At 36.0% G+C, this 26004-nt stretch overlaps 1 protein-coding gene across 1 annotated transcript; it reads right to left on the bottom strand.

Annotated features, from left to right (window-relative positions):
- MTDH (metadherin) lies at window positions 1-25804 on the bottom strand (the record flags this gene model as incomplete). The annotated part of the gene is made up of 12 exons (XM_010180897.1): window positions 1-684; window positions 2268-2424; window positions 6329-6448; window positions 8897-9016; window positions 9553-9677; window positions 12004-12102; window positions 14145-14228; window positions 16473-16724; window positions 19236-19304; window positions 20754-20927; window positions 24519-24630; window positions 25700-25804. Coding segments are annotated over 12 exons (1488 nt in total), but the record flags the coding sequence as incomplete, so codon positions are not given.
- Window positions 25805-26004: the final 200 nt, after the last annotated feature.

Raw genomic sequence — 26004 nt, forward strand, 5'->3', positions numbered from 1 at the left:
CCCAAAGCAGTTTTATTGTGTTAACTTCATATAATAAACCATGAAGGTCTGACTGTACAAATGGTTAATGATTTGCACTTGTGATTCCTGTAATAGCTAGCAGACCTGCTAACCAACTTACTGTAAAAGATATGGCAGATTATGTATTTAATCAAAGCACTTTGATTTAGGCATGAAAAAAATCAAACGTTTGACATTCTGTGCTTCTAATGCATCACTCCAAAGAGAGGCAAGAAACACCCACTATTGTACAGACTATTTTTACAGAAAACCCTTCCTTGAAATTGATTTTTTTTATCCACAGCTGTAGATGAGTATAATCTGTTGTAAACAGGGCACTGTGTTGTAAAACCAGTTTTTTTAATTGAGATCTCTCTCCGAAAGTTGGAAAAACAGACTCTTCAGAATGTCTTTCAAATGTAGCATGTTCTGTTTGCTATATCATAAAGTAGCTTTCCTTTGATTCCTTTTTGAAGATGTTTGTGTTCACAGCAGTTCTGTTTTTAAAAATTGTTTGAAATTTATATAAAATTCTGTACATGTTCACAAATTATTGCATAAACAGCATAATCTTCATGACAGTATTCAGCAACACATGTCCATCTCAGGAAGTTCACGTTTCCCTTCTTGCTTTTTTCTTCTTTTTAACTTGTTTGGGGGATTCCCAGCTTTCTTCAGACTTTGCTAAAATACAAAACATAACTACAGTGTTAGGACTGAGAAAGTTTACACAAACCTGACTTCTAAAATCCTGGATAGTACATCCCATATTCTTATGAAGTTGTTCAGAACAATGAACTAGCCCAATTTTTGAAGGAGAGTTCTGCTTGTCCCAAACAGGGTACTTTGAAGTGAATCTAAGACAAAACTTGGTAATCTCAACCTACTTTTTTGCAGCACAAATACAAAGAGTGAAGTGCAATGAAGGCTGTTCATTTTGTTAAGGTAATGTTTACAGTAAGGTCATTATTTTTTTTTTGCTAACTGGAAATAAATAATGCACATGTACACAACTGACAACAGTTGTTAATTTTTACCAGATTACACTATTTTTAACCATTAAGTATTTGACATGTCAGAATATTAAACTGTGTGAATATGTGGTTACATGGAATCCATAATCAAATAAAGAAACACTACATGATTTTATTAGAACAGACTGCCTTAAAACATGCTGGCTGCCAAAAGTGGTAAATCAGGTAAAATATTTTAAATGCTGAACATAAGAGATGTTTCTTCAATTGAATCAGTCACAAAAGCCTTCATACTTTATAGCTAAAACAAAAAGTTGTAAGTTGACACATTGACTTGAAGGGTTCTCTTGTGTAATTTATTCAAAACCAAGACGCCAATTACTGCCATTAGTTGAAGAGACTGATATTATGAAATCATCTGGTTTCTTCTGCAGTCATTAAAAACTGGTTTAGTACTTTCAACCATTAGCCAGGAACTTCTTATGGCATGTCAGCATTTACTAATCTCAAGAACTCTCATTCAAACAAATTTGTTTTTTTTTTTACATTTTAAAAAATCATTTTTTAAGCAATGTCTTTCACATCTGGCCTTCCTTGTTTTTCTGTTTTACTGGGTGAGTACTTCAGAACAAGCACTTTTGCTAAGTACAACAAAGGATGCATTTGACACCCTGGGCACAACATATTTTTAAAAAGCAATACATCCACAGTAGTTCAACCTGATGGATGTCTTGTTAGGCTACAATAAAAATAAGCGTATCACCTAAAACCTTTCTACTCCCATATTTACAAACTTTTTTGTCCATGATTACTACAGCTCATGGAAGCATATGCAAAAAAACTTTAGTGAGCTAGGCTGAAAACTGAACTGCTTGTATTCTTTTCCAGTAGCTAAACATCCTGTCAACTGCTATGTTAGTACCCATCTGTTCCACTGAAGACTCACGAGGCAACCTTTAAACAGTACTGGCAGAGCTACTTAGTCACAGCGTGGAGCTCCAGTCCTGATGGTGATGAGTACGCCCAAACGTCTGTTAAGGACTGTACAAGGCCAACAGACATTTTCAGTCACTCAAGCATACAGAGCCAGTTTTTCCTCACAATGAAAGCACATCTGTCCAAGTACTTCAGTGAAAGTTAAAATATGGCATGATATACAGCTGAAACACGTAACTATCTGACATCGCACTCTGCACCCAAACCACAGGGCAAAACATTCCGACCGTATACACTCTATGGGGAAAAAAGTACACCCTGAATGCAGATGAATGAACTGTACTGAGAGATACTTACTCTGCGGTGGAGGCACACTGTTTTGCTTAATATTGGTACTAGAAACATCTGTCTCTTGCAGCATCTGTGGCACTTGGGAAGCGATCTTGTCAGAATCGCTCTCTGATATAATTACAGATGGCTCAGTAGAAACAGCAAGCGAAGGAGCCTCCTCAGGCTATTTGAAAAAGAGAAAAAAGTTTGCAAAAGTTTAAAGTTAGTTAACAGTAAAACACTCTTATATGGTGTTATTCTGGCAGTACACATAACTGCTGGAAAGATGGCATTGAAAAACTGAGCCAGTATTAAAATCCTCTAAAAATTTAAATCAAGGATGCAAGACTATGACTGCCATCTAGTGTCAAAACTTTTAGTTGCATACAACCAAAGAGAAACCACACAAACGAATTCTTCTTAAAACACACGAGATGCAAAGAAAGGGAGAACAATCTGAAAATCACCAAGATCCTAGAAGGTTCTAGAATACATATTCAGAAGAGATGCAAGATGAAAAGTACGCATTTGGTTGCAAGGCAAACAGTCAAGCTGTATAGGTTTAAATATACAACTCAAAACTCCAAATAAATAAAACTTTTATAGTACTTAGAAAGCATTTGCAGTCATTCCTATCAGCTGCTCAAAACATTCTGTATGCTCGTATTAGAATAACAGATATTTGTGAGAGCAGTCAAAGTATTTCAGTGGAAACTACTGTAGGAATAACTGCCAAGTAAAAGACACTCCCAGTATTTTCCGGTTATCCAGTCTATTTTGAAGGTTCCCACTACAGAGACAAGATGTAACTTCAGCTTACCATGCAGCATTTTCTGGAATTAAAGTACAGTTTAAACAGAAGCCGAAATGCAAAAAACATTTTGACATTCCAGCAGGAAAGTCAGAACATCAAAAATGTATGATCCCACAGCATGTGAGCTACTAACAAAAGGCTTCAAGTAAGAGTATTAGAAAATAGTGCCTCAGTGAAGCAATAAATCCCAAACTTTAGGATATTATTAAGAAGTCGTGGCTGTAGCTGTGCCACAACAGCTCGGACCTGGAACTATCACGATAAAACAGTGAAGTCTATATCCAACCCTTGATGTGGATGTAAACAGGTCCTACAGTTACTGGTTTACAGTGTTTCCATCACTGTAATATAAACATCTCAAAAATTAAGTCATACCATACAAAAGAGCAAAAAGATGCACTTTTTAACTTTTTAACCACATCATAATGAGCAAGAAGTTACAGCTTTTATTAGAAAACCCAACATGCGGACTTAAGAGGGTAGCAGTTGCCTAACCTTTTACGAATAGAGAACTTTGCTGTACCCTTAACCACAACTGAAACAAGTTTTTAAAAAACTATTATTGCAATATTTCTCTTAATGTTCTGAAAATATGGTAATCTTGATGTTATTTTTTTAATATCATGCTGATAAAATGAACTCTCATCCTAAAGCATTTCCAAGCTTAGCCAATTCTAATGTTATCTAATGGTTAGCAACCATCAGCTACATAAATATGTGAACTCTAATACAATGAATGTAGCCTGTAAAACAGAGGAGGACTTAAAGCTCCTAATTGGGCAAGAGAATTGACTCAGGTCACTGGTATCCTGGTTTTGGTAGGAGAGTCACTCTCTACCTGCAGGTACAGAAACTCAATTAAACATTTAAATGGCATACAGCTGTCCCAGGTTGAGTAACAAACATGCTGTAGCTTGAATGTTAAAGCATACAGTATTACTGCAAATGTAATACAGCTACATATAGCATTATCTGGACATCTTTCCAAATACCATCTGAATTTTGGATGAGGGGGAGTGGATACTGATGCCAAACATTAAAAATTATGAACTATTCTTCACTAGGATTTTCTGTGTTAACAAATCAGTTCAGAAGGGATACCCAAGACAATGAATAAAGCCTACTTGATAATATAAATAGTTATATGCCCAATTCTACAAATTATTAATGAAGTGGTGACTTGTGAAACTGTTACAAATGAAGAATTTCCAAAGATACCTCTTCATTTAAAACATGCATCTGGTGATAAAATGCCAAATGTTTCCACACAGCCCAATGAGATATGGAAAATATGGGGAAAATATCATCACCAGATTAAAAAAAAAAATCAGTAGTGTTCAACATTCAGCCGTTTCTGGTCTATATGAGTATATTCTGCATAATTTATTTGTACTCTAATTCATATTTGGTTTTCATGTTTTGGAGCATTTGCTCAAGACTAGATAACCTACCTTGGAAACTTAGGTCATCCATTTCACAAATTAGTTTCTAAAACTCTTTGGAACAGCCAAGTCAAACAATATCAGAAGGCATCTTTGCATGTGTGACATTTCAATAAAGCCAAATCTGATGGCAAGGACACTTGATAAAGACTGACAGATCATCTGTATTGTCAGATAAAGGACAATTTGTGAATTGTTGTATCAAGTCCAACTAAATTCCAGGGAATGTTGTAACAGTTTCGTTTGCCCTTGGCCCCTACATCAAGTTGAATACAGACTATGTCTTGTTCCACAAAATTGCTACTGAGTAACACAGCTACACATAAGCAGATATATCAACAAACTGAATTTAAGAGTCGTGAGTAACAGGAGCACTCAACTGCCCCAAAAATAGTGCACAGTGCAGGTCTACATCAGACCTTTGCCTAGGAAGTTAGGTATGGTGTTAAACACTCAACTGAGCAGTCCACTGAAACTGTGCTGGTATTTCTGTGGTGCCAACACCTTGTGAGATAAAATAAAGTATCTTAACTGCAGATCAAAAGAATCACTGCATGTAGCTGAAAACTATTTCTCCAATCAATTTAGATGTCTAAGCAGTAAAAGCCAGCCTTTGGGATGCACCAGTACACCCCTCTCTACATGTCAAAAAACCTGCCTTGATGTCACAACAAATTTTCTGTCTACACATTTTCAACTATGGCATCCAACACAAAACAATATATTTGCTTGTAAGTTTAAAAAATAAACAAATCAAGCAAAACAAACAAAAACCCCCCAAAACCAAACCAAAACACACATTGCCAGGAATAACGCCACTTGCACACATAGGCAGATGTATTTTTTCAGATACAACTTCAAAAAGCCCCACAATAAATTACTTTGCAACAGCCAGTTAGAATAGGTAGCTGATGCTAACCTTGAATAAAGGTTGAACTGAACCTAAATAATTATACTAAAAGCTCTACTTCAATGCAGGACGCTTAAACTAAAAGTACGTCTGAATGTGCTTTTCAAAGCACATGCCCTCAATAAATACATTCTGTACTTTTTCTTTGGTGACCTGTAGCATCTCATTTTCATTTGAATCTTAAGATCTTGTTATCTTTATAAAACAAATGCTTAGCAATTTAAAAGTAAAACTCAGTATTCTGACAGATATGCCATGGTAAAAACCTGCTGTCTCACTGGCATTGCTCACTCTTTATGGAACACAAAAACTAGAATTATTAAATAATACTTTACTTCTTCCTAAGATGTGATGCTTGTGGCATAACACCTAAAAAAATTGCTAGTTGGAGAAATAACTTTTATTCTCTAGAATATGTTTCAACTGTGAGCCAAAGCAAACTGTGTATTAGTTCAAATAAAAAAAACTTTTCCTATTCAGTCATCAACATTAAGCTTAGCACAGTCACTAAAAATCAAATTTAGACTGCATTTAAAGCAGAATACAGTAAGTTAGCAACACTTCATAATGTTGCAGTGAAACATAAAATATGCTATTACTCTTGCACTCAAAACTATTAGTTCTTAGGTTTCCAGATTTCATAGTTTTAAACTATTGTTTGAATATTCAAACAAGAAAATAACTTGACAGTCATATGAGTGACTACTGATTTAGAAGACACTGCTTTCCAGAGTAGACATCCGTTTTAAAACTCGTCACTAACCTGTATCTAAAATTCAACTTCTCAATCGCCTTTATATTCACAAACACACAGCCTGAAGCAGTACTCTTACTGTAACCTTACCTACACAAATGTATGTTTCAAAGGACTCTGAACACTCTCAAATTAGAAATTGTAACAAACTCAGTTTTGCATCCCTACCTTAGCTGGTTCACTAGTACTTATGGTCTTCAGAGAAAAAGCTGTTTCCTTCTGTGGTTGAACTTTTGAGGTATCCTCCTGAAATTCCTCTCCAGCTTCTCTATCCAGTTCTTCAGTATCCTACAAAAGGGAAGGGGGAAGGGGTGGAGGCAGAAAAAGAGCCTGTGTTTGCAGTGAAGTTCTGATTCTTCTTCACTGCACATCAGTTTTGTTGCCATAATCAGCTTCTACAGCTACAAAAACCCTATCTAAAAAAACATTACAGTAGTGGGGTAATATTTCCAGACCACCACAATACAATAATACTCATAGAACCCAATTAAGCCCAGAAAGCAGTACTTTTAATGCAGTTTACTTAAAAAAAAAAATCCTAATCTATGAATGAACTGCACTTCCCACTCCTGTGAAATCATGAGGACGTGGAATTAAACTGAAGTTACTCTAAAAACTTTGCACAAGTATCACAAAGAGACTTGACTGCTCTCAGTTCTGTGCTTTGTTACAAGTATAGTGTTTTTAAATGCAGCTCTGTATATTAACCTTTACAGTTTTCCACCATATATTAAGCTTTAATAATATTTTTTGCAACACAATTTAGTATGCTGTGATACCTGTAAAACAAACTTCTTGTTATGGAAACTTAAAATACATCCGAAGAACCCAAGAATCTCAGCCTTTAACTCCTTAAACAATCTAATGGTTACAAGTTTTCATTTTACATGAGGAATCAAGTGTAGTTACATTGGTTTATAGCAACAGAAGAATCATGTGGTAGTGAACAGTAAATAGAACACAAGTATCTGGTTTTAAGCTGGAAATACCTCATGAAACACTGTTCCTTAATTCCCCTGGAACCTTGTGAATATGCAGTCACAGTTTAAGTCTGCTGAGTTTTGAAAGGAAAGAATATACATTGCCTTACATCTAGCTCTGAAGGTAGCTTCTAGCTGCCTTGGCAAACACTGAAGTTAACAAATACCGTGAACTCTTAAGTATAATCAATGAGAAAGATGCTGTTTAAATGAACATGTTCAATTTTTAGGGGATAAATACACAAGCTTTAAGTGATTTTGAAGTGGGACTGGCAAGTTAAATTACTAAACTGCAATAACAGGGATAACCTATCTTTGATGTATTAGCAGTTCTGTCTGCTCCTATCAAGCAACACTTCCCAATTTTTCATTAAAAATACAGAGAAATTCCCATCTTTAAACTGATTACCTCAGACTGATGGATTGAAATGAAAAGTAACAAAATCAGAATGGTTGGAGACCAATGGGTAGAATAAATGAAGCTGATGATATTAACATGGACAGTAGGATTCCATTTGACATATACAACTTAAAAGGCAGCTTGCAGACAATGGAAAAAAATTCAGAAGGCTTTCACTAACATTAAGATTTATGCAAGACATCCACAAACACCTGCTAACCATAACCTGTTAATCTTGACTTGCATTTAAGAGTCATTGCAGATACTAGAACATGACAGATTACAAAAAACCTGCAGTCCTCAGTTTCAATTTGCCTCAAAAGACAGACTGCAAATAGACACAAACATCCAGCTCCACATGGACAACTATAATGGAATTCTACATAAAAGGAATTTAATCTTTTAAACGTTTTATTAAAATCTCAGACTGAAAACATGATAATCCTAAAAAGCAAATCTAAAGCAAGAATGACTGAAGTAATGCTTTCCCTCCTCTCTCCAATTCAGCCAGTCAGATTCAACTGAGCATTTAACATTTTGTAAAGAATGTAAATTATGAATGGCTGTCACCACAACCAGAAGCAGGATGTATTCTGAGCATGAGCTATTAAAAGCTTTTTCCTATTAGGAAAGTACTTGTTTTCATCCATTCAAACATGATTCAATTGCCAAGTGAAGTGCAATCTGCTTTTGCTATTTTTACAACAAATCTGTTTCAACGTAATTCTTCAAAAGCTATTTAAGTAACAATGAAATCTCCAATCATCCTCAGTTTGCAAATACTATCTCATTCAAAACTGACTCACAGAGTAGCTCCACCTACTGAGTTCGAGACATCGATACTTAACCATTTCACATAAACCAAGCTACGACAGTTTTCTAAAAAACCACTACATTCTAGCAGAATTGTACTTTAAGACAGCCTAAGAGAAAACTCCGATTTCTCTTGTTCTCCTAGCTAGCTATGTCCACCAAGGCAGCTGTCTTTCAAAGGACAGGAGAAAAAGGCTTCCCATGCAAAGTTCCTCCTGGAGGCATCCCTACAGTACATAAGACTGGTTTGATAGAAAATAAATAGTTCAGGCTAAATACATTCCACATATTCCATGCTTTCCATAAATCCAGCAAAACTATGCTGTATTCACATCAAACATAAAACAATTAAAATTAAAATGAAATACTAGTAAGAGAAAGATTATTTTAACTCTTGAGAAACAATAGCAGACAGTACCATACCATAAAGAAATTAATTTCCTCAAAATATTTTTTGCTTAAGACACTAATACACAAAAATAGAGGGATTTTGCGAATTCCTCACAACTGCCTTTCAGACAATCCAGATTTTGCTCTATTTACCTGTGCAGGAGAGTTAGCCTCTTCACCCTGCTTCTTCTTTTTCTTCTTCTTTTTCTTGGATTTACCACTTGTAGAACTCTGAAGAATTGGTTCTGGTTTTTCTCTTTCATTATCTGAAGCCTTTATATGGAAACATAATGAATTAAGTATTAAAAATAGCAATGAAACATCCCTTCCATAGACTGAACACAAATTAATACCTATAAGGAATTCAATTGCATATAAAATTATAAATGAACACAATCCTACTTCAGTTCATTTTAGGAAGTTACGCTACCTGGTAATACAGGTACAGAAGTTGGGAATGGAAAAAGCAACAGAGCACTATGTACTGCTGGCATGGAAATGCTGTTTTTCATACAGAGAATTAAATATTGTTAACAAGTATTTATGAAAACAGATCTAAATCCTCTCAGTCTACAATGATAAGGTAATCTTTATATTATGGCAAGACCTGACATGGAGCTAAGTGGATTCTATTTTCTCAGTAACATCCAGCATTTTCCTTCTCTGTATACACATTAAACACAGCTCTGCTACTCTTATCGGTGCAAAAGAGAGGAGAGATTACCTTTATCATCACCCTTAAGCTACTTTAAGAAACAGCAGTGGTAAGGGCAAAGTCTTCGAGCTAAGGAGAAGATATCACCTTTTACCTTCTGAACTTCAGATATCTCTTCAGGTTGAGGAACAGAGGCAACTTTTTCTTCATCTACCCAGTTTCCCCACTCTTCTGCTGGTGCATTCCAATCAGAGCTGGGATCAGCTGAAGAAAGTCCATCTACAAAGATTAATAAGATTTTGAGGAATATCTTCTTACTTCACAGGTGTACTTCAGTTTAAAAACAACAAAAAAATCCTATGCATAAAACTACTTCCTGATATCAAGATAAAAATATTAATTTCTTTTATTTCTGAAAAATTGTAAAGAATTTAACGATAGGTGGAAGACTGTTGTAAGTAATGAGTAAGACTTGGTTATTTTCCAGAGCCACCAGATTACAAATTAAGTCACAGCAGTAGCTAGCTAGATGGAACTGCACTGAGATACCTTTCTAGACTATGTGAAAAGGGACAAATTTAAGAGTTGTTTTCTATCTTAAACCTTCTTCCCAGTTCGTGAAAAAATTAATAAGAACTGTAACACTGATCAATCTTACCTTAGTAAGAATGCTTTACAAGCAATATATCTGAACGTGTAAGTCTTACTAAGCCAAAAGTAATCTTGTAGCACTGGCACTTTTTAATAACCTTAATTTTTCTAAGACTAAGTCCCTACTCCACGTTGCTTTCCTTCATTTATTAAGGTGCGTATTTACGTTGTCACACAGGAATGACAGATTTAAAGGGTCAGTAATATAACAACTAAAAATATCTGAAGGGAGGAACTAAGCCTTAGACTGTCAGTTTAGCAGAAAGTTACAGTAAACCAACTTTAAAACAGAACACTCTGTAAGAGATCACCTTTCATTTCACATTTATATTAACATCATGTATTTTTCACTCTTGGTCTATGCCAAATTGAAGGAGAAGAGGCAAACTGTGTGTGGCAGCTACACTAGGATTTACTTTAAACATTTGGAAATTAAGTAAAAACAAAAAGCAGTAATAAACCACATTAAATTTACTGGCAAACATTTTGAAACCAAAAATACACTAAGAGATCTTAAAATTACTTATAATACTTTGACCACCTCTTGCTTTCCTATAAAAACATCTCCTTAATTACACTTATTTTGGACACTAAAATTCACTAATTTCAAAAAACAATTACTGCCCAACATAACACTTAACAGTTTATCCAATGCCCTCTCACTCACTAGTTGCTTAAAGAAAAAAAACATTTATTTAAATTAATAGTAAAAATTAATAGTGTTTGTACATACAGTTATTTCCTTGTCCCAAACCTGATAAAGCAGTAAGGTGAATCTGTGTATCCCATTGGCCTAAACTTCCATTATTTCTCCACCTCTACTATTGTAGACTTCAGTCAGTTGACACTTATGACCCTATTACTCTGTTAACAGAAGCTATAGCCATAAACTTTCTATACTCACAAATATGAATAAATTCTGCTTTCGCTAACATGTAAGTCTGATTACTTTCAGATGAGTAACTGAAAAGTGCTTCCCTTATCTTTAAACCAGATACAAGATAAGTTTCAAAATTATCTGATATCAGCAGTCATGCCAAAATTGGTAGAATCAAAGACTGCATCAATCCATTCCACTTTTGCAATCATTAAACAAGAAGTTGATATTAGAGAGAAGATAACATGCAAGGTAGCTTTTCTGGTCAACTTCTTGACAAATTTTTCAGGTCAAAGACCTAATGAGACTAAATTGTTTTTTTCTTAAACATTCTCAGATCTGACTGAATAAAGCTATCAATTACGCCGCAGTTCAAAAAGTGAATTTAGGGCTGAAGGCTTTCTTCACAGATACAGTTTCACTAGTAAATACTTAGGAATGGCTGCAACTTTATTATACTACAGCCCTGTGTTAGGGAGATTGTGGTAAGGACTACAAGAATACTTTGAAGTTGGCAGGAAGGGATAGGGGAGAGTAAACATCAACTTTACAGTTCCCAATTAATTTCAACAATTTCTATCCTGCATATGCTTTCTACACAAAAACTTCCTAATGTTTGCTAAATGAGAAAATAAGTTTGAATAAATGCAAGCCTTATGTCACATTACGTTCTCAGTAAGGTACAAACATGTAAATGCAAACTCAGCAACTCAAATATAATCTGCTAAATACCTACAGTCTTTTGCAGACTTGCAGTAGATTTTTCTCCTCATTTGCAGTAGGACTGCTCTAATTGATTACCAAGATTTTCTTGCAAAAGCCAGAACTACCTTGAAATGCATGAGCTCTCTTTCACTTCTGAGTTCCAATATCCAAGTATTTTTCCCCCAAATTAAACATTTTCTATTATCATTCATCAAAACACTTCTTCCTGCTTATTTCAAACTGTCAACTAGCTTAACAGAAGTGAAACATTCCAGGTTTTTCTTCAGATGCTCACAGCTGTCTAATACAAGTAACTAATATAACTACACTTTATTACAAAATTTTGTTAATGAACATTTTAGAGGAACATACTTAACCCAGACCATTCGTCATCAACAGGGGGTTGAGCATGACTTAAATCCCACTGAAAATCAGAAGTACCAGCCTGAGAAACAGACTCATTGTTGGATCCTGAAAGGGAACAAATAAAATTGTATGTGTAAGTTAAGCTTTCTGACTTTTCTTGGGTAAAGAAATTCCAATCACAGTAGGAAATGAAGACAGAAGACTCAATGAAAAAAAGTCTGATTCTAAGGACTGCACAGGACAGGAAAAGTATAAGGCTCTTGGAAATGAGATATGTTCAGAAAACAAGGGAACTGAAGAAGGAAGGCAAAATTAAGTCAGGAGAAGAATATGGAAAAAAGAGATAAGAAGAGTGAATAACAGCACTCTATAAGGCTTACAGTCTCCTCAAACTGAAAAACACCATGAAATTTTATGGGTAGTAAAATCATTACCCTAGATCAGTAGGAACTCTTACAGGGAGAGGCTTAAAAGAAAAGAGCACCAGAAAGAAACCTCATCAATTACACTGCAGATATAGCAAGTAAATTATTCATTACTGAGAATCCAATTCTCATTTCAAGTAAAAGGTTTCAGGAACATAAAAGCAGCATGACAAACAACAGTAAGGCAAATACCAGTCACGATAACAGAAAGTGTTAGACATCTAACATCATTTTAAGAAAAATAAGGCATCGGCAAACAGAAGCCATTTTAGAAAAAAATAAAACCCAAACATCTTAACTGTGAGACTGAAACAAATTACTAAATAATTTTATGTATTTTACTATATATTTTACTTTACTTACTTTTTGAAATGAAGTTTAAATAGAACCACAGCTACCCGGGTCTACTTTACAAACACCTCTGCCAAAGATACCTCAGATGACAGGAACCTTAAAATGTTCTCATTTTTTGCTAGCCAGTCACAAATAACAAATAAGTATTTCTTCATGTGGTCACCTTACATTACATTGTTGGCTAAAGTGCATCAGAGATTATGAATATTCTTCACTGCCTTCACATTTTTCTCTCAAAGTTGGAATGCTGGTATTGCAGATGAATCTCAGATCAGTCCTTTGTCCCACTTTATTAACGAAGCTTTCTTAAGTTTTAGCCTAGAAACTGAAGTTAAATTCAAGTGGCTCCCCTGAGAAACACCATTTTATTAAAACTCTGTAAAATTAAGACTGTTTTATCTTTTCCTTTAAGACAAGGTTCCCAAAGGTTTTCATTATGTCAACTGCTCTTTGGAAATTCTGATAAATTACAGAATCACAGAATGTTAGGATTTCGAAGGGACCTCGAAAGATCATCCAGTCCAACCCCCCTGTCAGAGCAGGATCACTCAGAGCAGGACACACGGGAATGTGTCCAGGCAGGTTTTGAATGTCTCCTGCCTCTCAGGGCAGTCTGCTTCAGTGCTCTGTCACGCTCACAGTGAAAAGGTGTTTCCTTGTACTTACACGCAACCTCCTATGCCAATTAGACCTTGGAATGTATAACTCTTTGTTGTCTTGGCTCAGATGTGCTCAACAAATAAAGCACTCATGAGCTGTAGGACACAGAGCTCAAGCTCCACAGTTAAAAGACTGCAAACTGCAATGCAAGTAAACACAGCCTATGTGCGTAAGTACTTGGCCAGCTACTTCCTAAAAAAAGAAAAATCGCCATGCCAAGCTTGTTAGATAATGGAAGTAAGAAAGAGCAGAAAACCTGACATACAATCCCTTTACTGAATAATAAATCACTGTAGCACTTATGTCAGTACTTTAACACACAAGATATGTTATGAAGCCTCTCAGAAGTTCAGGGTAAACGGACTTTCCTAAAAGCAACCTTCAGATCTTTAACTTGAGACACAACAATACTGAGCCATCACTTATGTCCATTATTTAGACTCAACACACAAACAGGAAGGCTAAATAAGAAGTGTCACCTTCTTATTGATCTAGCTTTTGATTATCAACTTAAAACATTACTTCATTGTGTAATTTGACCATTACAAAAAGCCTTCAAGGCTTTCATAAAACATGTCTACTTGTTTACAGTTACCTGTACTATTTTCAAAGAACAATGAAAAAAGTGCATATAAGTAACACTCGGAAAATTCTGTTTCCACCTGGTGAGGTAGAAGAGTGGAAAAATCTTTGGAAGGGCATACATACCAGAAACTCCAGGGGTTAATCCAAATGAAGAGAAAGTAGAATTCTGTTCAGAGGTATTAATCCTTGCATCCACATTCCAAGCAGCTGTGGGGGAATAAAAAACAAAAACCCACAACTTCACACTGCTGGCAATAAAGTTCACTATTCATTATAAATAATTATTCATTATAATAATTATTATTCATTACTATATTAGTAATTATTTGTTATTTATATTAATCATTATATTCCTAATTATCGATTATAATAATTATTGATAATTATTCATTGCGAAAAGGGTCAGAAAAACAGCACAAGTTCCAGCCATGTTAGCATTTCACACAACTGATGGCATTATTTTGCTTATTACATGAAACAATTAGTGCTGATAAGAGATGTGACTCTATGAACATTCAGCTTGAAACAATTTAAGGTTTCTAATATCCTCTACAGCCTTTTCTACATATAAATTTATCACAAAGTAAATTGTTTCGAGCTCTATACTACTACTCTTCTTTCTATTATTGCAATCATCTAAGTTGTTGAAAAGCATTTTTAGTAACTTGAAACTTAACAAGAAACCTTGCTTGAAACAAGCTGTACATATGTGAAAGAACTGAACTGAGATCAGAACAATGTTTGACAAATAGGAGATACTGATTAAAAATTAAGATACACTTGACTTTTAAGTGTAAGGTAGAAAATAAGCACAAATTATCACGGCATTTACATGTCAGCCAGGTAGAATGTGATTCGAAGTAAGACTTACTAGGAGTTATATTTTTTTATTTAGAATTATATTTATTTAGTTGCGGAGGGCACACTCAAAACTGGACAGTATTTCAGATGCTGTCCAGGAAGTGGATAATCACTATCCTCAATCTACTGACTCCTGTTAATATAGCCCAGAATATTGTTGACATCTGCTGCTGCTGGGGCTTATGTCCAGCTTGGTGTCCCCAAGGACCCCTTATCCATGGAGTTGCTCTCCAGAGAGTCGTTCCTAGCTGGGGTGCTTCCTACTCAGGTGCAGCACCTCACATTTGTTCTCAGAGAACCTCCTCAGGTTCCTGTTGGCCTAGCTGGTTTAGATCCCTCTGGATGGCACCCCAGATTTGGACTGTATCAACAGGTTCTTCCCACACCGATTTGGTGTCATATGGGAATCTGATGTGAATGACAAACTGTTGCCTCCTCCAGTCATTTCTAAAGATGACAAACAGGACAGCTCTAAGTACAGAGCCCTGCGATACCCTTCTTGTTACCAGCCTCCAGGTAGAGTGTGACTCACTAACCACAACCTCTAAGCCTGACCAGTTTTTCAAGCATCATAACTTGGATACAATAATAGTGTGAGAGACAGTGCTGAAAGCATTACTGAAGTCATCATAAAAACCATTCGCTGCTCTACCCTCACCCACAAAACTAGTCATTTTACCAGAAGCAAAACAGCCTGGCAAGACACCATGTATTCTCAGTAGCAAAAACACCACCAATCTGGTCACAGTCATCAAGAAATGCGTTATTAGAATATACAGCAGAATACAGCTAACTGGAATATGAAAAAAGCCCTTCGCCTCTACTTGGCAATAGCAAAGCCTCCAATGGTATTGCAGGTCCAGCCTCAGGCACCACATTACAAGATACATGAGACAAAAGAGGTGGAGACACATTGCTGACTACAAAGGAACACTGCTTTCCAGAAGAGACAAGGATCACTTAGACTTAACAGTGGAAAGGACCATTTTACAGCATCTACTAATAACCTGAAGGTTGTTGCCCATAGAGAAACGAAAACCTCTCTTTTCCATTATTATTACCGACAGCACAAGTGATAAAGGCAAAAAATTGTACTGGAGAAGACTAAAAGCAATTTCTAATGAGAAAAATGGTGTAACGCTAAATGTCAGGAGAGCTGAACAATTTTCATGCCTGAAGCCAAAACAAACATTTGCCAAAATGAAAAACAGTTAATCTGATTGTGTTGGATCAACAGCATAGACTTATGACCTGGGTTAAGATGTTCCTTAAAAAAAAAAAGGAAGTTACACTTCAAAATGACTTAGTAATCACTTTCAGAATTTTAGGAAAGTGATATATATAAAAAAATTATTTCTTCCCAGAAATAATTTTATTTCGGATAAACTCAAAAAACCCAGTTAAACTGTAAACAGCACACAGACATTAAGCCATCAGAACTTAAACAGAAACTGCTTAGTTCACATTTCACTAGACCACTCCAAGATTTTTTTAATATATAAACATAAAGCTATTTAAGAGATTCAGTACTAAAAAATACACTTTTGTGAAAATGCTTAAGTGAAGAAAGTTTTCTTCAGAACAGCTTACCAATAGGAGTGAACAAAGAACGCTCTTTCCAGGGCCTGCCCACCAAGGTTACACCCCAGTCCTTTCCATTCCCATTAGCATCTCCAGTGTCCTGGACCCAAGCCGATGTCTCGGTCTTCCTCTTCCCAGCCGCAGTTGAGGGAACAGACGTCCATTTCTCCTCTCCTACACCAATCTGTGAGGAGATTTTTACAGACTTCTCATTCCAGCTTCCTCCATTTACCGTATGGCTTTCACTCAATCCTGGAGAAACTTAAATATAAGCACAATGAAAGCATTATTTAAAATAAGAACTGGATGAAGATTTAAAATATTACCGACATGCACATACACATAACAATAAAAAAAGTATAAATGAACAGCAGCTTTGCTACATCAGTGTGATACAGAAGAGCTGCTGCTCTGTCTCAGCTGATTTTCCAGTTCAGATGATATGCACCATCTGTCTACTAACTTGAAGAGCAATAAAAAAAAAACCAAGCACCGAACTGCACTCTCCTTCCTGCATCCCCTTCTTTATAGGGCTGATATCTTGGTGAATCAGTGCCTCTAGACTAAAAAAAATGGGATGGGAATTCTTCCAGCACTGCCAGGTAATTTCTCGTACAGAGTATCGAGATGATTTGTGGAAAACTCCATGCACTAAATGGAGAATAATTCCTGTTTCATAACTGCATACAGCAGTTCTCTAAGCAGGAAACAGAAGAAATGACCAAGGACTAGAAAATGGTTCCCAAACACTACAAAGGATTTACAAAGAGCATAGCTGTCACACTGAGCAGTGTCCATGAAGGTTAGAGGAAAAAACCATGGTAACATTCTCTAAAAATAATTAATAAGCAATATATTTAATGTTACACTAAGGTGAAAGACCGCAAGACTGCAATTGTCTATCCTGCTGAGAAATTACTAGCCATAGCAAGTTTAATGTATACTTTGAGAGGAGTCAGTAGAACACTGACCCATGAAGATAATTCTAAAACATTTTTTTTAATTTATGTCCCCATAAAACAAAGGCTAATGGTCACCTGGTGCACCCAGCCTGAACTCCTATGTATCGCAAATCTTTCTCAAAGGGCTCTGTATATCAAATCCTCTCTCTCTCTATTTATATATGCAGTGTAAATAAGAAAACAGCTGGTTTACAAACATTTAAGAAATATCTGCATGTTGCAAGTGTAACAAGTCAGCCAAAACCTGATGTGCAAGTCAGTCAATATTACACAAATACTTTATTCCTCAAATGAGCTCAGCTCAGGCAGCACTGAACATGCCACATACAAAGCAGCTCCACTGGCAAGACATTGATTAGGTAAGATATACTTAGATTTTCTTAGACAAATCTTTTCAAAACACAGACATCCATAAGGTCACCACTGCTGTACCTGAGAACACTGCCCTTTCTCTATACAGCTCCACAGCACTGACACTGTTTGTGACAGTCAACGTACTGTAAGGGTAAGGCAACAATAAAAATAGTAAAGAGACAAAAAACAAAGTGTAGCTGGTAGAAAAACTTCTTTTGCAATCTTGCAAAAAGACAGTGGATGTCCTGAAGCCGGAGCTTGACTGTTTATCACACTACTCTGCCACCACAAACATTTACCTCCTGAATGACCAGTCAGTTTTCACAGAACCACAGAAAACTGAAGATCGGAAGGGATCTCTGATAGTCACCTTGTTCCGTCTTCTGCTCAAAGCACAGCTAGCTTCAAAATTATATCATTCTATTCAAGTTCTGGAAGTCATAAAGGCTGATTGCTCAGAAATGCTTTGAACTATCTTATGAAAAGCTTTTTCCCCCCTCATGACCAGTCAGAATTTCCCTTACAGAAACCTGATTAGCGCCTCCGTCCTTCCATAATGCATCTCTGAAGAATATAGCTCCCTCCTTCTGCGCTATGGTCCAGAAGTTTGAATGTGAAGTAAAGCTCTCAAAAATCAGTAAAAAGTGATTCAACTTTCTAGTGCTGCACGCTTTTAATAATTCACTTGTGGACTTGCTTAATTGCACTGACTACTTCTTGTTAAAGTAACACTGCTAATGATGGCTATAAGAAAACCATCTTGATTTCATTAAGTCAAACTTATTTGCTTCAAGTATTACTATAGCTGTATCTCAATTAGAAAACTGCTAAAATTCACTAGTCGATCAGTTTAAAAATAGCCAAATATTTTAACAATTACATGTAAGACATATATAATGTCATGTATATTTATCTATAAACAGACATATATATTTACATAGTTTTTTAAAATTATTATATTTAAAGTACGTCTCTCAAAGGAGTATGTAAAGAACTAAGTAACTCATGTATACAATCTGAAATAAATGCAAACCTTCCAATAATCAGAGCTGGTATCTTTGAGCTCTGCAGTTATCTATATTAAGCTTTTCTTTGAGCAAATAATCAATCCATTAACACAAAAAAGTGAGTGAGTCTGAAAAGCTAATAGCAACAATTCTGAAGTGGAGCTTTGAGAGCTTTACTGTTCGGTAAGAAACAATGTGTGTAATAGGTATGGATAAGGATAAAAAGTCTAGATATTGAATCCTTTTTCTACATGTAACAGAGACTGTTTTCAACCTCCTAAGAAGTAACTGCAACTCAGAAGTATAACATTTGCATACACAAAAAAATTCAGCTGTAATAAAGTTCCAGATCAGTAACTGCACAAAATCCTGCACTGACAATTTGTGTTTTCACTTCTGTAAAACAGTTTTCTAGTTAATTACGAAGCCTAATAATGAAAGCCTTTTACCTTGGGGAATTGATGACTCTCCTTTTGCAGGTTTAGAGCTGCTAACTTGCGCATTTAGAAGTGCATCACCTGATTAAGAAGGGGAAACAGAGCTAGAGTAAGTTTTTTCAACTAGCAACACCTGTAAAAATCTTCAAAGAGTATCACTGATATTTTAAGAAAAAAACCTCCATAAATACCTCAAAGTAAATGAAGACATTTCTAGAAAACTTTAGAACTATTATTATTATTATATATTTTGCAGACAGAATGAACTCAAAACTGATTTAGGGCCTATAAACCAAGTAACTGCAGATTTCAAAGAAGTCTAGCTAGTTTCCCCAAGAATGGCAAGAAGAAATCTAAAACAGAGCCTGTAATTTTCAACTATTTCTAACTTCTACTTTACCATGAAAACACTAGATACAGCTGAATTCTTTTCAGATTGGTCTGGTACAAGGTGATACATAACAACATATGATGCATAACAGGCTCTGGCTAGAGAGGTTACAGTAGTTACAGCTAGCCACAAAACAGACAGTTGGAATTACCATTTCTTGAAGCTGTTTGTGCGTAAGTGGATAGAAAAAGAAACACCAAACAAACCACAAAACAACAGATCTAGTCCTCAATGACAAAAACCATGAACTCAGTCAAGTGTTAATAAATACACCAGGTGAGGCATGCAAATTTCAATATGTTGTTGCAAGGTACCACATAGTTGCTAGGCTCAGTCTTTTTGCCACTTTGCTAGAACATCAAGCTTCCTCTAATTAAAGCACCAAGTTTACCAGTAGGTTAAAAGTATGCCAGAAAGCTGAACAGTTTGTGTCCTCAGGTTCTTTTAGCTTCTTAAACCATTTCTCAGTTGCAGCCAAATATGAATTCCTGTGCCTACACAGTTTAAACCAGCCCATGCAACCTTTTCCTTAAACAGTAGCAGCCATAGAAGCTTAAGCCTACATTTCCTTATTGAATCTTTAGCTGCAATAGATAACTAAATCTCAGACAGATGTGCCCCACAATTATGGACAGCTTTAGCATGGGTACTACTGAAATAAATGCTGGAAAAGAGGTCTAAATGTTAAGCAGTTCTCCTTAATCTGTAAGGAGAACTCATGGGTATAACCTTCCACAAGGAAGCATTCACAAAGGTGAGAAGTTGGTGCTGCCTGCAGCAGGGCTGAGGGTGCCTTTGAAGATTCCAGAAACATAAAGGGCAGAGTCAGCAGAGCACAAGGGAAGGAATGGGGACACATGCCTACACAGCTGTGCAGCTACTGACAGAGCACTGGTGTGGAGGCCCATGTCTCAGCCACTTGCTCCAGAATGTTCTCTCCTGAGCTCCCTTGAAAGCATGGGGGAGCTTTCAAAAAAAAAATGGGGAGTTCTGCCCAATAAAAAGTACCTTTACACAGCTTGAAAGAATTTCCTCAAGAGTTACACCTCCAAATATACCTACCATACATCCAAACCAGAGTCACTAAGCATTCAAGTAACCTTTCTAGAACATGTTCACAGACCTATCAACCATCATACCTTTGTTTTTTCTGAGACCAACTGGAAGTGATGGTGTAGGCATCACTTGTTCAATGGATACAGTATTTTCCACGCCTTGGAGATTTGATTCTCCTGAGCCACTGTCAGTCAACACCTTGTCTCGCTTACGCTGCTGTCGCTTCTCTCTGTTACTTATTTTTGTTTCCCAGGTTCCTATAACATCAAGTAGGTCAGCAAAAAGGAAAGAATTTTAGCTCGTTTCATATCAAGCTGAAGTCTGAGTACAGGTTCAGCTTAAAAATCAGACATTGGCTATCACACTCAACATTAGTTTGAAAATATGAACAACTGGCCAAAGCAAGTTCTTCTGGTTGCAACACAGTAATACTTTGTTTCACAGAGTAAAACATGAGGGCCCCACTATGTATGACTTTCTCAGATTTTGTAATCTTAACTTAAAAAAATCAGCTGATGTTATTAAATACTGTTATTTCAAAGATAAGATTTCCAGATATAACATGCAACTGTGGAGTTATGACAAAATGAGTTTCTTGTGTTTCTACATGAAGTATGAACAAGTAAATCTTAAATGGTATTTAAGCAAAATACATCTAATGGCATTTTTTGTTGTTTGTGCTTAGTACCTTCATCAGCTTCTTTTCCATCTAGGCGTGATGTATCCTGAACCGTTTTAGCATCTCCCTTTGATTTCTTTTTTTTCTTTGACTAGAATAAAAATAAAACATTACCTTAATAATTACTCAGTGATCACTTCTCCTAGTGATTTATAATTCTCCCCCCACTGAAATATAGGTGTAAATTTAAAACAGACTTTGCTGAACAACCTTCTGTGTGGAAGCTCCCTTGAAAGGAATACTAAACAATACTAATTCATAAATATAAATTAAGACAATTGAAATAACATGAAAGACTTATGCAGTACACAAATGGCAGGTGGAGGAAACACGCTACAGAGTACAAAGCATGGTGGAAGAAGCTATGCTGATGGCATCACAGAGCAGTATGAACTGTTTGGCAGGCAGATCCCACTCTGGCAAAATTTGTTTTGTGCAGAAGCAAGTATAAAGTTATGTATGAAGAAATAAAGAATGCCAGAGACTCCTTTAAAAAAGTGGGCAAGAATTCCTGCTTGGAAAACTACTTCAAAGCAGGAACTGTGATTAGAGGCCATACAACAGATATACAGGATTTTTTTCCAAGGTTTCACTAGTTACGGCTTCCGGGCTATATAAGCAGGGATAAATTAATAGGAACAGAGATGACTACTTCTGCAAGCAGTTTTGGTGCAACAGGTAGCAATATAAGTGTTTAAGAAGATAATACTGGGGGAAAAAAAATGAAAAATAACTCAAGATATTGGAAGAGAGCATATTACAAAAAGCCTTACGAGAGTTTAATCTTTTGATAAGCTAAAGTGATAGCAAACAGACTTGCCTACCTTCTTAGAAATAAAATACAGCACTGAAAAGCTTTCCAGTCTTGTGAAGAAAGGTGTAAGAACTACCAGATAAACCTGAATGAAAAGACCCAGACTTTTTAAAGAAAGATGGTTATCCACTCAAATGTTGTAAGGAGCACTATTCACTGATTCACTGTCTCTGAAATACTTGAATAAGGATATTCTAAGAATGCTGCATATGTTTCTGGAATACATGCTTCTACCAGAGTAAGACTAGCAATTGCTAGCTTTGTACCTGAGTTCTAATTATGTGATTTTCTAGTCTCAGATGTCCAAGAAGGGTATAAGAATCTCTTTGCAATTCAGAATTCATAGCAGCTAAATTATCACCACAGCTGTAGGAGATATCCTATGGGCCCACAATGGCACGCAGTTCACATACCTTTGAGTTAGCATGCTCCAAAAGCATCATGTAGCTTCAACACAGGTACGGAAAGCAGTATAGCTTGTTAGTGGAGCATCAGAGAGAAGAAAAATTTCATTGCTTATATATATTGCTGTGCCAACACACCGGTAACACCTAGGGAGCTGACTTGAACAGCTAACTCATTGTTTACCGCACTAGGGGATCCACAATATAGATCCACTCAAATTGAACTATCTCATTTATTTGTTCAGTAGACTACCCACATACCAGCTACCTAACTTCTGAAGAGTCTCAAAAGAGAAGGGCTGGTTTCAAAAGCAACTCAAGAAGAACTGGTTCTAAGAATATGACCAAGCCAAATTATTTGCCAGAGCACATTCTAAGGGAAGAATTAAAAAAAGGAAAGCGGACAGCACAAAAAACTGTTATGAATAGCTTCTCGGAGCTCAAGTTGAGGAAAGACTACTAAGTTTGTACCTACATCTCCCATTTTCAGCTACACTGAGAATGGAAGTTGAGGTCTTAGAATCTCCCAACCACAAAACCGTAACTACCCAGCTGTCTCAGACAGGAGTTTGAGATGACTGCTCCTCCAAGTTATAACTCCAGTTTCTTAAATAACTAGCTCCTACAGAGGCATCAACATCAAATTTTCCACTTCTCAGCAAAGCTTAACAGTTTTAAGAATAAGTTTGTTACTAACAAGCGCTGTTTTTAAAAAGATCAAGAATTCAAATCTTGAAAATATATTTACTTTCCTAACATGAGTTACTAGAACCTAATCTAAGAAACCAGAATTATAATTACTTATCCAGTTTACTCATCACCTGCCAAACTTAGTACTGTAACAGTTGCTATCTCAGTCAAACTGACTGGAAAAGAAAGAGATGTTAGAGGTTACTGAGCAGGTTAGCTGATCATTTTGCAGAAGCCTATTCTTTCTAAGTGTCAACATCTGCAACACAGAAAGCTGACAGTGCTGGCTCTGCTGCCAGCCAAAGAGCACACGAGGAACTCAGCAGGCCTTCCACAACATTTTAAGCCCTTAAGATGCACTGTCTCCCACACAAGAATAATAGAAAAAGAGACCTTTCTTCTTCATCCCTAATGGTCCATTTATTTCTAGTATTCAAGACAAGGCAGTTGTGCATTTGCAAACAGAGGCAATGAAGTTTTAACATCCTGTAATATCATCCACAGAGTCACTTCTTTGATGCAGTCCCTTACATTAAGAACTAAAAAATCCTCTGTACTGTGCAAGTCACTAAAAAAAGGAAGAAACTATTCAGTGTCAAGCAAATCATAAACCCTATGAATAGCCACAATCTAGACATTACCCAAAGCTTCCCCTCCCCTAAAGCAGAACAAGGGGATACAACTTCAGTGACTATCCTGAAAAACATTGCATGAAATTCACAACCCTGAAGCAGCTAAGAAATACAGAAACAGACTGATTTTTTCATTGAAAGTATATATTCAAGCACACAAAAAAAATCATACCCTTCAGGTCATAGATTATATATGTTCATATATCAACATACATGCACATACTACTTAAATCCCACCCACTGACTTATACCACCCATCCCAAGCTATACACAGACATGTACACAGGACCCCATACAATCATCTTAGCAGGTTTATAATTTTACAAATGCAAAAGGTGCACTGAGAGGCTTAACCAAACTATTAGACACCTGTAAAGTTGCCTGTAGTTTAAAGAAAGTTCTTGGGGATGTTTTTAATTGAAGAGTAAAACAATCAACTCCTGAGGCAATCACACTTTGGCCAGGGTTCCCCAGAATGATACAAAAACATCATCAGTTGATTAAGTGTCCATATCCATGCAGTGGTACTGATTTTCTGGAGCTGTAGCTGCAACCTCACATTTTAAAATTCAGATCACTATGTTTGCAATTTTAGGGTAAAGCTTGAATTTAGCATTTGAACACCCTACCTACTAGAAAACCTCCCTGAGATAAAGTGAAAGTTGAGAAGAAAAATATAGTTACACCTTCAAAATCAAATTTAACTATGTTCTTGAAAAAACCCACGACCCAGAAGTCATTCTGAGGTGCAACACATGGAGAAGAGAAAAAAGCGTGCAGCATGAAATTTTAAGGCAATGACATTTCACAGAAAAGTCTTATTTACCAATGCTAAAAACATTTAAAGCCAACGAACAGGATACAGTGTTTTAGCCAACATACTAACTGCAAAAGAAGTTATTACAGGATAGTCAAGTAAGTTAGTTGAAGCTGAAATGAGCTAAACAAATTACAATTATCAAGCTTCCGATTGTTCATGCATTATAATTTATTTTTCCAGTACTCCTCAGTATAATCAGAACACTTTGTTGAAGAAAATAAACCTTAAATCCATGAGAATAGGAAAATTTTCATGCACAATGTTAGCAAAAGAACCAAGCCAAAAATTATCTCAAAGGCCTATCATAAATAAATCCTAATTAAATAAATCATTGCTTGAAATGCCTAGCATTTATGATAAGGTGAGAAGATACTAGTTCTGAGAGTACAAAAAACAACAACAAAAAAATCACACTGCCATTAGTACTGTTTCCTTTTAGATAAAGCTACAGATCAAGCTTTAAAAATTATTTTAAAGTAGCTGTTCAATATACATAACAAAAAGCTCACACCAGACTTCAAAACCCGCATCTGTTATCAGAAAATAATCACTAATGGAGACATCTGACAAGAGAAATAAGCACACATATGGTCTTAATCCTTTGAATAGTAGTTCCCCAATTGTTAGACCATTTACAAGCCACTTAACAATACTATCATTATGTTGCATCTCCACAGAAGCCAACAAAGATCAGACACAAACTTAATTTCTGTAGGCTTAACATTTTCACATGGCAAACAGAGATATCAGTGTTTCACAGGGGGTGGGGAGAGGGGTTTGCCCGATGCAAACGCTCTGCAATAAGCCATGATCTCAAAAGTTAAGAAAATACTACTTTAGTTCTTTAGAACACAAAATTAGATTAGCACTCTTCTTAGTAAAAAATATACCTCTTCACTCACACAAGTAATAGGATTTCAAATCACAAATACAGTTATTGAAATAATGTGCACTAAACATTGACACTGTCATTTCATATCCATAACTGACCTTTTCATTCTTCTTTTCTGTGTCCACAGGTGGCTTTATATTTTCTTTACGGACAGTCTGTATTACTTCGTCCTCAGACACATCAAGGAAAGACCGTCCATTAGGCTGTGTAAACAGCAAGTGGGAATAATAAAAAAACAGAGAAAGCAGATAACAAAGCTTAAATTACACTATTACTGAAATACAACTATTTATTGCCTGAAAAATGCTCGCAAGGTTATTAAGTAAAGGAGAAAGAATTGTGGATTTGTGCTCAAAATATCTACTGCGATTCTATATTTACCAAGCAGGAATAAGAAATGAAA

This window comes from Mesitornis unicolor, unplaced genomic scaffold (assembly GCF_000695765.1).
Source record: "Mesitornis unicolor isolate BGI_N332 unplaced genomic scaffold, ASM69576v1 scaffold8703, whole genome shotgun sequence".
In the NCBI taxonomy this organism is placed as follows: Eukaryota; Metazoa; Chordata; class Aves; order Mesitornithiformes; family Mesitornithidae; genus Mesitornis; species Mesitornis unicolor.